Consider the following 15,308-nt stretch of genomic DNA (forward strand, 5'->3'; position numbering starts at 1 on the left):
AGGCAGTGAGTGTCAGTGATTATAGTCTGTTATTCATTCCAAGCCTTCACAATACTTCTCCAAATCAGCATTTACATAGACCCAATTACAGCACTTTAACACAGCAAAAATAGGATGGAACATTTTTGTCATATTAACCAACCAATAAGCAAACATCTTTGCACAAAAAGATTCCACTTATGTCAACACTAATCACTGAGCAGTTCCCCCATGCGAGTTAAAATTACTTATTTAACATATTAAAAATAGAGCAGTGATTTTTATTGATAAATATATCTCTGATTGCGAGAATATATCACACATCCTTTTATTTTTTCTTGTTTTTTCCAAGAGTAACATTTCTCCTGTTTTCAGTTTGTTTTATATTAAGCGCTGCTTGTAATGATACATACTTATTGTTATTGCTGTAATGCATATAATAATAGTAACATGAAAAATGTGTAACACGTTTGCTGCAATATGAAGTTCATCAGTTTTTCTACATTTAAGGTAACACACCACTACAGTAACTTAATAATCCTTGGTAACTAGAGCTTAGACTTTAGTTACCAAGGATTATTAAGTGATGTTACATTGACATTCCACTGTCAATCATCAGAAATGCTAGTTTATGATGTACTTCACAAGCCACCTGCTCTTTTTTCTTTCCTTTTAATATTTTTGTTTGTTTGCTTAGCTTTGTGATGTCAAAGCTGTCACTCCATTGGTCATTTAAAAGAAGAAGAAGAAATAGCAGCTTCTACATTAATCTGTCTCTCAGCGTGCCACAAAGGCCCAAGAGCCCTTTTTATTTTTTTTCAAAATGTCTTTCAAAGCTAATGAATCAAGTGACCACAGATGTATAGTGTTTGGGAGCCTTGTTCTTATCTGAAGACTTAACCTGTCCATTTCTACAGGTATGTTTTTTTTTATATATAATTTTTAACAGGTTCATTTCTAGATGGGTCTTTCAGAATCTAAAGTGGACTTTGATAAGGCACAAGGAGAGACAGCACTGACTGCTTGAGATTGTACACAGCAGGGGTGAGAGGCAGTGTTGGACAGCATGGCTCCAGGACCTCTGGAGGGGCTGCTGCTGCTGGTTGTGGGTGTAGATGGGTGGTCTTTCTCACTCTGTGCCCACAGTCGCTGCACCTTTCCTGAAGAATGGAATCGCTGGGCGTCTAGCATCTCCAACAGAAGGTCATACAGCGGGACTCGATTCTTACATTTCATTCGGTATAAGTGCTCCATTCCTTTGTTGCTTTCAAAAAAAAAAAGATAGCAGATATAATGTGCATGACTAATATAAGCAGTCTTTTTTTGGTTTGTTTTGTTTTGAATGGTATTGTGTATGAAATGATGTTTGTGTTAATCATCTTTTTTGTTCTTTACCTCATGTGTCTGATGTGTGAGAGCAGCAGCAGGAGCTGGGCCTGGCGGCGGGACTGCAGCTGCAGCGAGGCACCTGATTTACTGATGCCGTAAATGAAGGCATCAGTGATGTTGTCCAGCATGCACTGCACCATGAAGCTGTCCATCAAGGGCTCCACTTGACTGGAGCAGAATGAAAATGCACCTGACCAGACAGAAAAGATGAGCAATAACCATTAAAGCATTATACATTAACTGACACCTAAGACATGTTTAGGGTTGTAAGACACTTATATTGGCTTAGAATAGCTCTGCTAATTTTTTGATCACATATTGAAGGTTGATGGGATTGTGTGGGTGGATTGGATCCTACATGACTGACCAGTCAAAATCAAATGTTCATTTAATAATTTATACCATTGAAAGCTCCAAAGTGTATTTTATTTCCAAAGTACTCAACTCACTCTCTGTGACTTGCAGACTCACCAGAATTGAGAAGTATGATGGCTTTGAGACATACAAATTCCTCCAGCTTGAGTTTGAGATTACGGAAGCGAGTCACAGTCGCCAAGAGCATGTCGAAAATCTCAGCCATCCCCTCGACACATTCTCCTTCACTCCTGTAAAGAGGTAGACCAGCACTTTATGCATGCTGGGAGATTGTTTGTACCATTTACTGTGATATGTGCCTTAAAATAGCTCTGTATTTTTCTAGTGGAGCTGTAAACATTGAATATACTATTTACTTAAAGACTGGACCTCTAATGGACTCTCTGTAGATCAGCTGTCTTTCGCCAGTTCTTATCCTAGCCTCCTTCCTTTCTCTCATTCAGCCATATTATCTTTTCAGTCCCATCCAAATCGTTACTCAGCCTTTCTCCTTCGTCCTCCAGGATGCTTTATTAAACCACCAAGCTCACGACTCTTTACTTTTTACGGATGCTGGTTTTGATTAGATTCGTATTGCTTTAGTCAGTGATGACGCTGTTCTTCAGAAGCCCATTAAAGAGCCTGCTCCCAGCCGGGTCCTAATTACTATCTACCTGTGACATGCTCTTCTGAAGAGGAGCACTAGGCACTCAGGTATACAGTTCACGTCCTTTTTAACAATCTAGTTTTCGTTTCATAATCATTCAATCTCATTTTATTAGACACGGAGCTCTGCTGGACCAGATGCCGTCTGCAAGGGGACAAAACCACATGCAACTCAATGTTCTTTATGAAATTGAGGCAAAAAATAAGCACATGCAGAGCGAATGCATCAGGTCAGTTTGACATCTCGAAAAGCCCACAATCACCCTCACAGCATCAGTATCAAGTAAGATTGCCTGAGACTAAAATAAAGTTGAGTTGAGTTTTGTTAGAGTATAACAGGTGTCCCCACAGGTTTCTGTCAATCAAGGCTAAATGTAATCAAAACAATTTAATGTTTTCAAAGCATGGTTGCACACTTTTCCATGTCTGACTAGATGAATACCTGTATATGTGACCATAACAGCGAGAGCGAGTCATTAAATTGGATTCTTATAATTTAATTTTATTATAGCCTCACTAAATTAGTTATTCCAATATAGATGTATACAAAAAAGTGGAAATACTTATTTAACAGTGGCCTGCGAGAGGAGGTGCAGAACATCCAGTACCTATCGAGGATGAGATCCTGAGCAAAGATGAGTTTTCCAGGTGAATGAATAGACCTCCATATGAGGCCGATCATCAACACCTCCAGCCAAGTACTCTCCAACAACTGAACCTGATCGTGCAGAGAGAGATCCTGGAAGCCTGGAGAGAACAGAGAGACGTCATGCTTCATACACTACTGTTCACTCATTTGGGGTCAGTTCAATTTTGTTTTTAAAAGAAATTACTACATTTAGTCAGGGTAGTTAGTCAGTTCTGGGCAGCTGTTCTGTAATACAGGTGGTTGCTAGGCAGTTACTTAATTGGCTCTATGATATTCTGGTCCCTAGATATGGTTTAGGACACTTGTTCAATGTGAATTCATAGGATTTTTCACCTATCATCAGCATACCTCTTCTCATCAAGCTGCATGATTTGAGGTATCATTCAAGTCTGTAGCACAAGGATGGGTTGCAAATCACATTTAATAGTACTATTAGTAAAATGATTCACCACTTGATGATGAGGTTTTAACCCAACATTTAAGTTATATCCGCTGTATCTCACGATAAGTTAAATTGTTTCCTTCTCCGGGGAGGGTTAATTAAGACATCTGAACATCAGATACTGTATAATGGCTCCCTTAAAACTCCCAGCAGGTCTTTTAATGTGTGCAAACTCAGCTGGAGGCCAAATCAAGCTGAAACACTGTAATAACACCCATCTTCTTTACCTTCGCGCCTGTGACCTTGTCATTTGAATCTCTGCCACCTGTGCTGTCAAAACCTGCTGCCACGGTTACAAAAACTTGGCAAGGCTGTCACCAGGGGTTCTGTTTCCTTTGGATTTAAAACCCCCTCCCTTAATGTTGCACTCTCAGTTAAAGCAACTTTAATTGATCTTTGAAAGGGTTTTACCTGGTACTTTCTTAGCCCAGGCGATCATGTGGACGAGTTCTTTGTCAGCCATGTTTGTGAGCAGGGACATCATGGTGATCTCGGTGTATGGGCGGCTGTGTTTCTGTCGTGAGCAGACAGCTGGCGGCTCTGCCCCCAGAAGCAACACCAGCACCTGGTCAGGAGGCATGCATAGAGCGCTGACCACACCACCACTGCTCTTCTTCCTCCTGTCCTGCGGAGGAGCTGTTCTCAGACCGGTGCGGCTTGAGTGCTCACTGTAGCTCTTGAAACGATCTTCATTACCGCTCCTCCTCCTGTCACGCCTGATAGCGCGGCCTCCGCGCTCCTTACGAATACCTGCAATGGAAAACATGCAGGTTATTACTTTTATTCTATCCTATGTTCAAACTATTTGACAGCAGAGAAAAATGAAAGACTGTGCAGTATATGTGAACCTCCTAGTAAAAAAAGATATATATTTAAAATACATTTTATTTCATATCAAGTATAGATCAAATCTATTAACATATTTACTGACAAATCACTCAAGACTTACTGATTAAAAATTATAATTACATTGTGCACAATGCATATTTCTTAATGTTAAGCCTAAAATGTGTTTAATGTCATTATTGATGTGGACTGTATGATCTTCAGTATATATTTAGTTGGACGTCACCACTACTTTCACACAATTAACCCTCTGGTATTGTTCATTTAGGAGTCACACTTGTACGCCGGTCAAAACAGACCGGAGGCCATTATCGTGTACTAATTTTATTTCATTTCAATAGTTTTTTTTTTTTATATTTAGCATTTTGATTGTATTTCATTTTACTAATTCATATTAATATCTAAATTATGGACTATTTTCAGTATAAAATGTAAAACAAATTATAAAAATATATATATAATTTTTCAATTGATGCAATATTTAAGTTAAAAATAGAGCAAAAGTATTTAAAATCCATTGAATTGAAGCAGATTTGTTCCACCTTGTGGAAAAAAATAATCAAAATCATCTTTAATACTATGGTGTAGCCATTAGATGCCCATATAGCCATACGTGACCCTGGACCACAAAACCAGTCTTAAGTCACTGGGTATATTTGTAGCAATAGCCAAAAATACATTGTATGGGTCAAAATTATGATTTTTTTTTTATTTTATGCCAAAAATCAGTAGGATATTAAGTATCATGTTCCATGAAAATATTTTGTAAATTTCCTACTGTAAATATATAAAAACTTCATTTTTGATTAGTTATATGCATTGCTAAGAATTCATTTGGACAACTATAAAGGTGATTTTCACAATATTTTGATTTTTTTTACACCCTCAGATTCTAGATTTTCAAATAGTTGCATCTCAGCCAAATATTGTCCAACTCTAATAAACCATACATCAATGGAAAGCTTAATTATTCAGCTTTGAGATGACGTATAAATCTCAATTTCCAAAAATCGACACTTAAGACTGGTTTTGTGGTCCAGGGTCACATATTGTGGCTGATTTGTAGATTGTACACACAAAAACATGTTTGTATTTTCATATTTTTCCCATTCATTTCCTATGGCGGTGCGACCGTGAACAACACAAATGTGACTAATTTTTCAATGACCATTTAGCTTTTTCGAATCGCGCGTCACATAGCTACTGCCATAAGTCAACAGAGTTTTGTACCATTGCAATGAATAGTGATTTTTTAAATTTAGATTTTTTAAATAACTTTTTTTTTGGTCTAAAATGACTGAACAGCACCAGAGGGTTAAGTGCATTAAGTACAAAATTTTGTTGTTCCAATGTAGCAGACTTAAAGTATAGCCTACCAGTTTAGAATATTAAAAGTACAATTGCAGGTATTTTTCTTAAGTACTTAAATATGTAAATATATTAGTAGTATACTTAGAATGAAATGAATGTAATTAATTTTTCAATAGGGCATGGTATGAAATTCAAAAACATTTACATAAATGATGAAATAAAGTTATTTTTTAAGTATTTGTTTTCAGTGTGAATTATTTCTGCATTTCAGACGATGGGGCTTCTTTTCTTCTTCTTTTTTTTCAGTGTGAATTATCCCTAAACAATTAACATCGAAAAGCTAGTGTCAATTTCAATTTCAAGTTTATGTCAGTGACAATTTGCACATTGAAATGCTTAGGTTGAGGCTCAGGCATTCTACATTAGAATGCAATACAATATAAGTGCAATATAATACCAAAAAAAAAATGTAATCCTGTAATATGTGCAGTATGTTTTTAAAGTGCATATGCGCTTTGTAACGGAAAATAATCATCATGAGGTATACGTGTTTGTATACATATTTGTAGGAATGTGAGTGAGCATTACAGAGTGTTTAGAGTTCTGATGGCCTGTAGGTAGAAGCAAATAAAAAAAACATAATATCAAATTATAAAAAATAAAAATAAAAAAATAATAAAATACACAAAAAATAAAATAAATTAAAAATAAATCAAACTCTCTCACACACACACACACACACACACACACACACACACACACACACACACATAATAAAAGAAATTAACAAACATTAACCAAGATAGTATATAATAAGTAATAGTACATAAAGTAATCATTCACTGTTGTGGCCAATTACACATATTAATTGAAAAGGAGTCCATTATTAAATTCTGAATGTTACCCAACCCTAGACAGAAGTAGGGGAAACTCTACTCTAGATGCTGCTTTAAATGTGGGAGATCATGACAGATAAATATATGTGTATGTGAGACATAAAGAGAGAGAAATCTTTTATGTACCTCCTTTCATCATGCCTACTTCATAACACTTGCGTAGTCTGCATGCTTGGCAGCTCTTCCTGCGGTTTCTGTCAATAGTGCACTGGTTGGTTGCCGGACAAACATAGTCATTATGACCTAGAGGCAGAAAAATGAAGTAGGGTTTGTTTTTGATCATTGTTTTACCCTCGAATTCATGCTTAAACAGTAAAGTACTTTTTTAAGATCAGCTTTCAGAGATGTTTTCTTTTTTTAACTTTGTATTAGCGATATGTAAATACTGTTCCGTCAGAAGCAACAAAGAGTGCAGTGCAGCGCATCAACGGCCTTGGATCTGATTAAGCGCTGAGAGCAGGTACATGCTGTTCCAGCGCTCCAAATTAAATTTTAAATTAGATGATGGTGTCTCAGCCTGAAATGTCACAGACCTACACAAAAACACATACACACTGACATCCAAACCATTGTATAAAACCATGCACATAATCATAATGCCATATTCTACAACAGATAATCCAAAACATGAAAATTTGAATGTGAACAAGATAATAGCTGTAAACAGATTTTAGGTTAAAAAGCTATTTTGGGTGGCAGCTCACTCAGAAATTTTTTTTATAAGGAAAAAGTAATTTCATTTCTGATGGGCAAGTTATTTTAATATGTGTTTTTGTGTAGTTTGTATTATATGTGCAGTTTATATAATGTATATTTTAGATATATTTTACAGTGAAAGTGATTTTACATTAATTTACATAAGAAAGTAAGCCCTGGCTCCACAAGTACATTTTTTATTTAAAAAAAAAATGCATTAAAGACTGTGACTATAGGGATCTGAATTATAACTATTGTTTTATTGCTGGGATCATATTATATTAAAACAACTGTATATATAAGCAACTTAAATTATACAAAGGCTACTTAAAAAAAAAAAAAATCCTTTATGAAACCCAGATCCAAAATCTATTTCTTTGCTCTTCTCTCTGCCTTCCTGTCCTGATAGTCTGTCTCTCCTAAACATCTTGGCTGTCTATCATTCTACACTCTCTTACTGTAATTCCCCTCACACAGTGTGTCCTAAAACCCATTTGTCTGGTACACACTTACAGTCATTTTCCTCCAGTTTTCTGCTCAGTTTTCCTCACCAGAATGGCAGTTAAAGTCAGCAGGAGTTACCTGCCCCAGGAAAGAGCTCATCAGGAGCTTGCATGTCAAGGTCAAGCTCAAAACACCTACCCGGCATCTCATTTCACCAAACCCACCCAGATCTGCACCCCCTTCCAACGCAATACAAAACTGCAAATAAGGTGCGAGCAGAAACATCTGTGTGCTTCCATTGTACATATCAGGCAGCCTCTCATCAAATCTAGCACATGGGAGACTTTGATTTTCACCTTTTTCTTTCAGCTTTAAAAGGAAGGACAGTAGGGAACATGCAAGGATGATTATCTGTGGCATACATTCACACATTTGAAATTGTATTTGAAAGCGTAAGGCCTTGACTTGAAAATGACTATTAGAAAATCAAGGAAAATCGAATTATTTTTCTTTTTCACAGTGGGGAAGGAGTCCGGGGAGTGAATTCAAGGGGGGACAGTGTTTCACTTCCAACTGGTTAGGTTTATTTGTAAATTAAAGTGATTTCTATATTTTATCCATTCAAAAGACTACGAAAGCGATCCCAGTTTTGCATATAATCGTAGCGCTTTGTTTATAGTTCGCTGCGCAGTGCAGTCTTTTGCCATTATACCTGCAGACTGCAGCCAATAGAGATGCTTCTCTATCACTGCGCGTGATGCTCCTCGCAGCAAAGATCATGAAAACAGACCAATGTTTTTGTCATTCATTGTAACAAAGTGTAGAGACAATGTAAATAATAGATTCAGTGTACAGTGTATAGAGCTTATTTAATTAAAATGGAAGTTTGTGAGATCGCGATGAACTATGGAGAATTAACAGCTTTTTAATGATTATAAAGAGGGTTTGCAAATGTGAAACTGAATTCATACAACAGTTTTATACATTTTTGATTTTATACAAAAGTTAATAGGCTACAATAGTAATTGGTTACATTTTAGGAATACTGTTGTCTATTTTGCTCTATTTCATCAACAAAAATGTAGTTTAATGAGCCATTGCGCATCTATAGTCTTTGACACAGTGCTGTTTCGTTTATGAATGAATCTTTGTTTTTGAACAAATCGAGTGAGTCAATGATTCAATGACCCATTCATAAAGAGTCACTTGCTTCGTTCCTAAATAAATCAGCCATTTGAACAATCGATTGAATGAATGATTCAGTGACAAAGACAGTGACTTGCTGCCACCTACTCGTGGATTCTGTTTAATTTTTAAAACATAAACTGAGTCATTTAAAGGTATACTCCACCTCAAAAGCTTATGCTCTTCTGTGTCAGCCATGCCACATGGATGCTCTGTTTTCTCTCAGATCAAAGTGTAAATAAATTTAAAAAAATAATCACCAAAACACCGCTAACACATAATAAATAAAATTGCCTGCGTTCAGCGGACATTCTCCAAAATGTCGCTACGGAGATGCAGTGAGATACAGAGGAGACAAGTTGTTGAATAAAGTCATTATTTTTGTTTTCTTCGTGTACAAAAAGTATTCTTGTTGCTTCATAACGTTATGGTTGAACCACTGATGGCAGATGGACTATTCTGACGATGTCTTTCATACTTTTCTGGACCTTGACAGTGTAATTTACTTGGCAGTCAATGGGACAGTCACAAGCCTCCCGGTTTTTATCCAAAATATCTTAAATTGTGTTCCAAAGATGAACAAAGCTTTTATGGGTTTGGAACGACATGGGGCTAAGTGATTAATGACAAAATTTTCATTCTTGGATGGAGTATCCCTTTAAATCATTTAAATTTATTTATTAAAACTTTATATTTAAAACTTATATTAATATCATAGCATTGTTATTATGAGATGCACTGATGCCACCTGAGTCTTGTCAAAAATTCTGTAAATATTCATTAATGCCATTTGTGCTCTTCTGTGCCATGCAAAGATGAATTGTTGATGCTGATTTCATTTGACTGGTAACTTATTCTTCCTGATTGTATCTTATTAATTTAATTGAGTTTATTGTTTAATTAAAATTTTGATAAAAGTTTATAAATCTAAAGTAGGAGCACTAGTGATCCTGAAAAGAAATGTAAAAAAAGTAAGTGTAGAGCCCTTAAAAATGTAATATTAAAAACTAACTGCAAACGTTTTTGCAATAAACTATTAAATATAATCTACAAATCATGCAATACTGTACCAGTAAATAAGTGTTTTGAGGCCTTAGCTAAACAGGCCAATTAGAGACACTAATCATTCTCTTTTTTTATTATTAAATCATTCTTTAATTTCACTAATCAGTCTTTTATTATTATTATTATTATTATTATTATTATTATTATTATTATTATTATTATTATTATTATTATTATTATTAAACACAGGGGGTCATTAATGATGCTTACATTATAATGTGAAATTCACACACACTGTATCTTTCATTTGGCCATTATTGCAGGTGCTTGTCTTAACATAGGCCTACAAGAAGAAGGTTTAGAGAAAATATTAAATAAGTTGTTAATAAATGTTATAGATTATAAAGTGTTTTATAATTAAATACATCTGAAAGGTCATCTAAAATTACCATTATTACCCCCAGCACTGAGGGGCTGTTTACTTAACACAGAATGCGTCTTCCATGATGTTTCTATGTAAACATGCATGCGCTAGGCTAGACGTGTTTCCCCGTTGTGCTTGAGTTTCTTTTTTTTTTTCGTCTTTATTTATTATTATTATTATTTGCGCATAATATGATGTTCTAAAAACGTGGCACTCAAGCTAATAAATTCCCTAATCAAAAAATTTTCTGTCTGTGCATTCTTGGTAGGTATTTTAGGGGAATCTTTCTTACATCGATGCACCAGTAGGTGGCGACAGTGGCTTTGTTTTTAAGTGGTATTTAACAATATGCAGAACTGATTCATTTGCAAACACTATTTTTTTTCTTTTTTTTTACTACATAGAGTCATAGTCACGCTGATATTCAAAACAGCAAGACTGTGCGTGTAACAGATTGGTTACCTTGAATGCTTCTCTTGAAGAAAGCTTTGCATCCCTCACAGGACCACACTCCATAATGATAGCCAGACGCATAGTCACTGCACACCGCACAGAAGCGCATCTCCTTCTCTGAATCAAACCCTCCTGCGGCCCTTGATCCGGAGTACAGCTCCTGTCTGTCAGTGGCACTGCACAGCTCCTCACACAAACCAACACCTGCCTGCTGAGAACACACAACACTGGACCTACAGACAGAAAAAGGGAAGATGTCAAGATAGAGTGGATGATGATAGAAACCAGGATAACTCACCACAGCAGAGAAACTGACTGATGTGTTGTAATTCACGCTTCCTGCAGCAGTAGCTATTAAAATTCTGGCCTATGCCTTTAAGTTGATAGTTATTTCTATCTTATTGTAGATATTAAAATCGATTCTATTTTATCTAAATATGTCTAAAATATATCTAAAATCAGTTAGGTTAAAAGTGGCAAGTGAATTTAGGCCACACAACAGGATTTATTAAATTATGGGATATGGGAAATAATAATAATAATTTAAAAAATCCCTTATATCATCCGATAACCAATATGGTACCATAAAACTGCATTCCTATAAATAATTAAATATAAATTATGTATATATAATATCTTTAGATACAAATTTGTAATATCCAAGGAGAATATGTACGTGACTGCAAACAGGGGACAAGTGTGCCCATCCCCATTTCCTTCTGACCTCTTGTTCCAGTGTTTGTAAATATTTATTTTATTTTTAATTCTGATTTCCAACCGGTTTTTTGCATAACCTTAAAAATGAACTGCAGTGCTGTCCAGTGTCATCAGATGACAACTGGGGTCCCCAAGCAGCCTAAAGCAGTGGATGAATTAATATTCTCATCTGTCAGAACAAGTAAACAAAAAATTTAAACATTAGGCTTTACTAATAATAGTTTATTCATTCACATGCTGTATTTTTTTAGTAATCCATTAACTGTACCAGATCGCTTTTCAGTTCAAGTACTCCCTGTGTGTTCAGACAGTACCACTGTTGTTTTCACTAATCGTACTTTCCTCAAGGTCTAGAGACAGAATTTGATCAGAGGCTCTGCAAATGTTAAAAATCCTAACCTTCTTCTTTCCAAGAACAAAAAAAAATCAAAAAAACAAAACCACAAGCCTAAAACAAAATAACAACAAATAAAATAAACTCTAATTAGTCAAAAAACAATTTCAACATGTCCTGCAGGGGGGAAAAAGTGTAAACCACTTTAATATGAAGTAATACTCATTCTTCAATTCAAAAAGAAACCAAATGCCATCAAGACCATCTAGCATTAAATGTTGGTCATACACAAATCTATGGCCATAACCCATTAGGCACATTAAACAGATTTTTACTCAAGAAAAAACATGAATAATTATTTTTTTTTTTTTACCATATATTTAACCTTTGAAATATTGTTACCAAAAAAAAAGAAAAAAAGTTTAGTTTAAATGTTCAAGCGTTGGCTAATAATGGTACTCAATTTATTACATCAATTTATTTCAAGTCATGGTTTGTATCCAAATCAAACATGTTCACAAAATGTGCCAGAATTGTTTCACCAGGCTTTGTGTATGTAAGGTGTTGTTTGTAAAAAATGAACCTTGGTAAGCAGGTATCCAAGCAAGATTCAAGTTCTAAACCAAACATTATGCCTCGATGAATCAGAAATCTGGTGTAAATGACCTCCAGAACCACCTCATCTGATTAACTGGACACCTGGCAATATGTTCATGTTATATAGTTTTTCTTTCTGTTATATTTACTATTTAAGTTTAACCTGGATTTCACCATTAAAATGGCAATAGAAACCTGATGTTAAAAGACAAAAAAAAAAAATAATAATTGTTCATTTTCAATATCTATAAAATGTCTTAAATCCAATATATCTCTTAAAGTTGTGTATAATAAATTCACAAACTTGTAAATTGTTCATTCAAAACTTTAATTTGAATTCTTCTCTTACAAAAGTGTCCAAAACATGACCACTACCAAAGCTTGTATTTAAAGCTGAACTGACCTGTAGACGGTGCTAGAAGGGCTGTCCAGGTAGTAGGACACCTGGTGGGTCGAGTGGTGTCCCCCATGATGGTTCAGATATGGGGACAACTGAGGGCTGGAGGGTGCAAACATGAGAGGGCTGCCGGATCCAGTGCCTAAGATCTGCAGATGTTCTTCAGCAGGGGGGTCCGGGGGAGCTGTGTAGTATCCGACCGAGGCAGGCTCGGCGGGTGACGAGGTGCCGTAGGTCTGTGTGGGGTTTGGGAACTCATAGGCTCCATCTAGATAATTGACAGAGGAACTGATCCCCCCCGTGCTGTGCTCCTCCTTAGGGTACATGGGTGAGAGTTTGTGGGCAGTGGGTGGTGAGGAAAATCCCTCCAGGTCTTCTATCTCCGGGTTCGGGCTGGTCCTGCGTCGCTGCCTGGCACCAGAAGCCTCTCCGCTGGTCTGCCCTCCAGACATCACCATGGAAACACACACGCAGCCAGCATGACTTAAGGTACTATCTGTTCGTAAGCAACCACCAAAAGACTGTTTTTGTCTTCTTTTTTTTTAACCTCCCACTGTCTTTCTCAAACTCTCTCCCCCTTGTTCTGTTTGCTTCCGCCCCGCTGTTCTGCCTACTCCTCCTAAAAAATAAAAAAATACCTTCCTCTCTCCTCCAGTCCGCCTTGAGCTGAAAGGACAAAGTGTGATGTTTTTCTAAGAAATGTGAGGCTGCTTTTCCTTCACTTTCTTTCTTAAAATACCCTTTTTTATATTTTCCATCTCTTTCTTTTTTTCAGTATCTAAAACTACTGTTCTAACAAAAAATCCTTATTGTAGCCTTAAATATTACACTTTAGGAAGGATAAGATTCGAGCAACTGTACAAGATGTCAGGTCTGATGTGAGGTGCTTTTCTATTAAACAGGAAAGAGAGGACAGGAAACTCAACTGAAACTACTAATAATAGAAAGAAATGCTTGATTATAAACCACTAGAGCAGTAGACACATTGAATATTGTTTCTTGTGGAAACTATAAAGACTAGAATCAGTTATTAACTCCTTTATGTAGCCCTTACCAAAATTCAAACCAGTCCTCTGATTTATAAGTTTAACCCCATCACAAGTAGCCTGGGTGCATCCCCTCGCTGATGTGTCTCTGACTTTCTGTGTCCTTCTTGCTTTCACTGTCTGTGGCTCTGACAAAAAAAAAAAAAAAAAAAAAGAGGTAAACAAATTAAAGACAGCCAGGTCGATACTGATGGTCACTCTTCAGAGCAGGTCATGGCAACCAGGTAAACAAGAGATAGGAGGTCACCGCCTGATTCACTTGCCAAAACCTTTGGATTTTACAGGTGATGTGTTTTAAAACCACTTTACATGCTGTCCCCATCGGAAATTATGCTTCAGAGAATCAACTACATTCGTTGAAAGATTTTTGCAAAAGGTTAAATAAGGGAATTAAGTATTGTTCAACTCACAAGGGACACACAAGTTAGTTTGTTCCTATTAATTTCTCTGTACTGGCAGCTATTTAAAGCTGAATTGGAAAGTGTGTAGGTGTCGGTGCTCTTCATTAAATGCTGCGTTGGAAGCTTGAGTAATTGAGTTTGGGTTTCCTTTTTTAAAAAGGAACATTATTAGTATTTTTAACTGACTTAGTAATACTGTCTAACTATGTGCTAACATATACACTAATGCACAAATACATTCTTTTAACTCAGAAAGGCTGCATAAATTGTTCAGTAATGTTACAAAGATTTCTTCAGACATAAGTTTAAACATAAAGAACCCTGGGGAAAAGTATGTGTTTCTACAAAATGATTAAGCAGCACAACTGTTTTCAACATCACCAAATCAGCATATTAGAATGATTTCTGAAAGGCCGTGTGACTCTGAGACTGGAGTAATGATGCTGAAAATTCAGACTTGCCATTAGTTTTTAAGGTTTAAAAATAAAAAAAATTAAATTGTAATAATATCTGACAATATTACACTCTTTTTGTAGCCTGTTTTTTGATCAAATAAATGCAGCCTTTGTGGGAAGAAATAATTTTTTAAAAAACATTTTAAAAATCTTATAAATTTAGGAAAATCACAAATAATGGATATATTTTTCTTTTTCATAATAATTTGTTGTTTTAATTCAAATATATGCAGCACTGTCCTCAAATAAAATGGCTGCTAATGCATTAAATTAAAACATGCTGATTTTCCCCCCTTTATTCAGTTTCATCACACAAAGGCACAATGCAAACAGGGAACATGCTGATTATTAGCTATGTACTTTTACAAAACTAGAGCTGATAATTTAACAAACTGTATTGATAACCTTTTATGTGATGCAGTTTGTATGATGCATGCAAAAAGTACACGTCTCGATCTGCTGCCGCAGGTTTCTGATAAAAACATACTAACTAAACAACTAGGCCAGCTGAAATCTTTAAGTCTACTTTTGAGCTTAGCTCTTGCAGTAAGAGAACTAGAACAGTTCAAAGACCAAAACCATGGCCTTGATTTTCAGGAAAAACAGCATGTACACAGTCCTC

The 15,308-nt window shown here is 35.9% G+C and overlaps 1 protein-coding gene across 2 annotated transcripts; it reads right to left on the bottom strand.

The window, feature by feature from the left end:
* Positions 1 to 740: 740 nt before the first annotated feature.
* LOC109100963 (estrogen receptor) lies at positions 741 to 13,958 on the bottom strand. 2 transcript variants are annotated; one of them, XM_042747411.1, is made up of 9 exons: positions 13,839 to 13,958; positions 12,791 to 13,221; positions 10,749 to 10,972; positions 6,659 to 6,775; positions 3,891 to 4,229; positions 2,997 to 3,135; positions 1,840 to 1,973; positions 1,375 to 1,558; positions 741 to 1,243 (listed from the first exon to the last, which is right to left on the bottom strand). In XM_042747411.1, exons 2-9 carry the CDS (start codon positions 13,108 to 13,110, stop codon positions 937 to 939), a joined length of 1,764 nt encoding a protein of 587 aa, XP_042603345.1. In that variant the 5' UTR covers positions 13,111 to 13,221; positions 13,839 to 13,958; the 3' UTR covers positions 741 to 936. The 2 variants fall into 2 exon arrangements, with proteins under 2 accessions (XP_042603345.1, XP_042603344.1); XM_042747410.1 differs by lacking the exon at positions 13,839 to 13,958 and having other exon boundaries at positions 12,791 to 13,502.
* Positions 13,959 to 15,308: the final 1,350 nt, after the last annotated feature.

Source organism: Cyprinus carpio, chromosome B20 (genome assembly GCF_018340385.1).
Source record: "Cyprinus carpio isolate SPL01 chromosome B20, ASM1834038v1, whole genome shotgun sequence".
Lineage (NCBI taxonomy): Eukaryota > Metazoa > Chordata > Actinopteri > Cypriniformes > Cyprinidae > Cyprinus > Cyprinus carpio.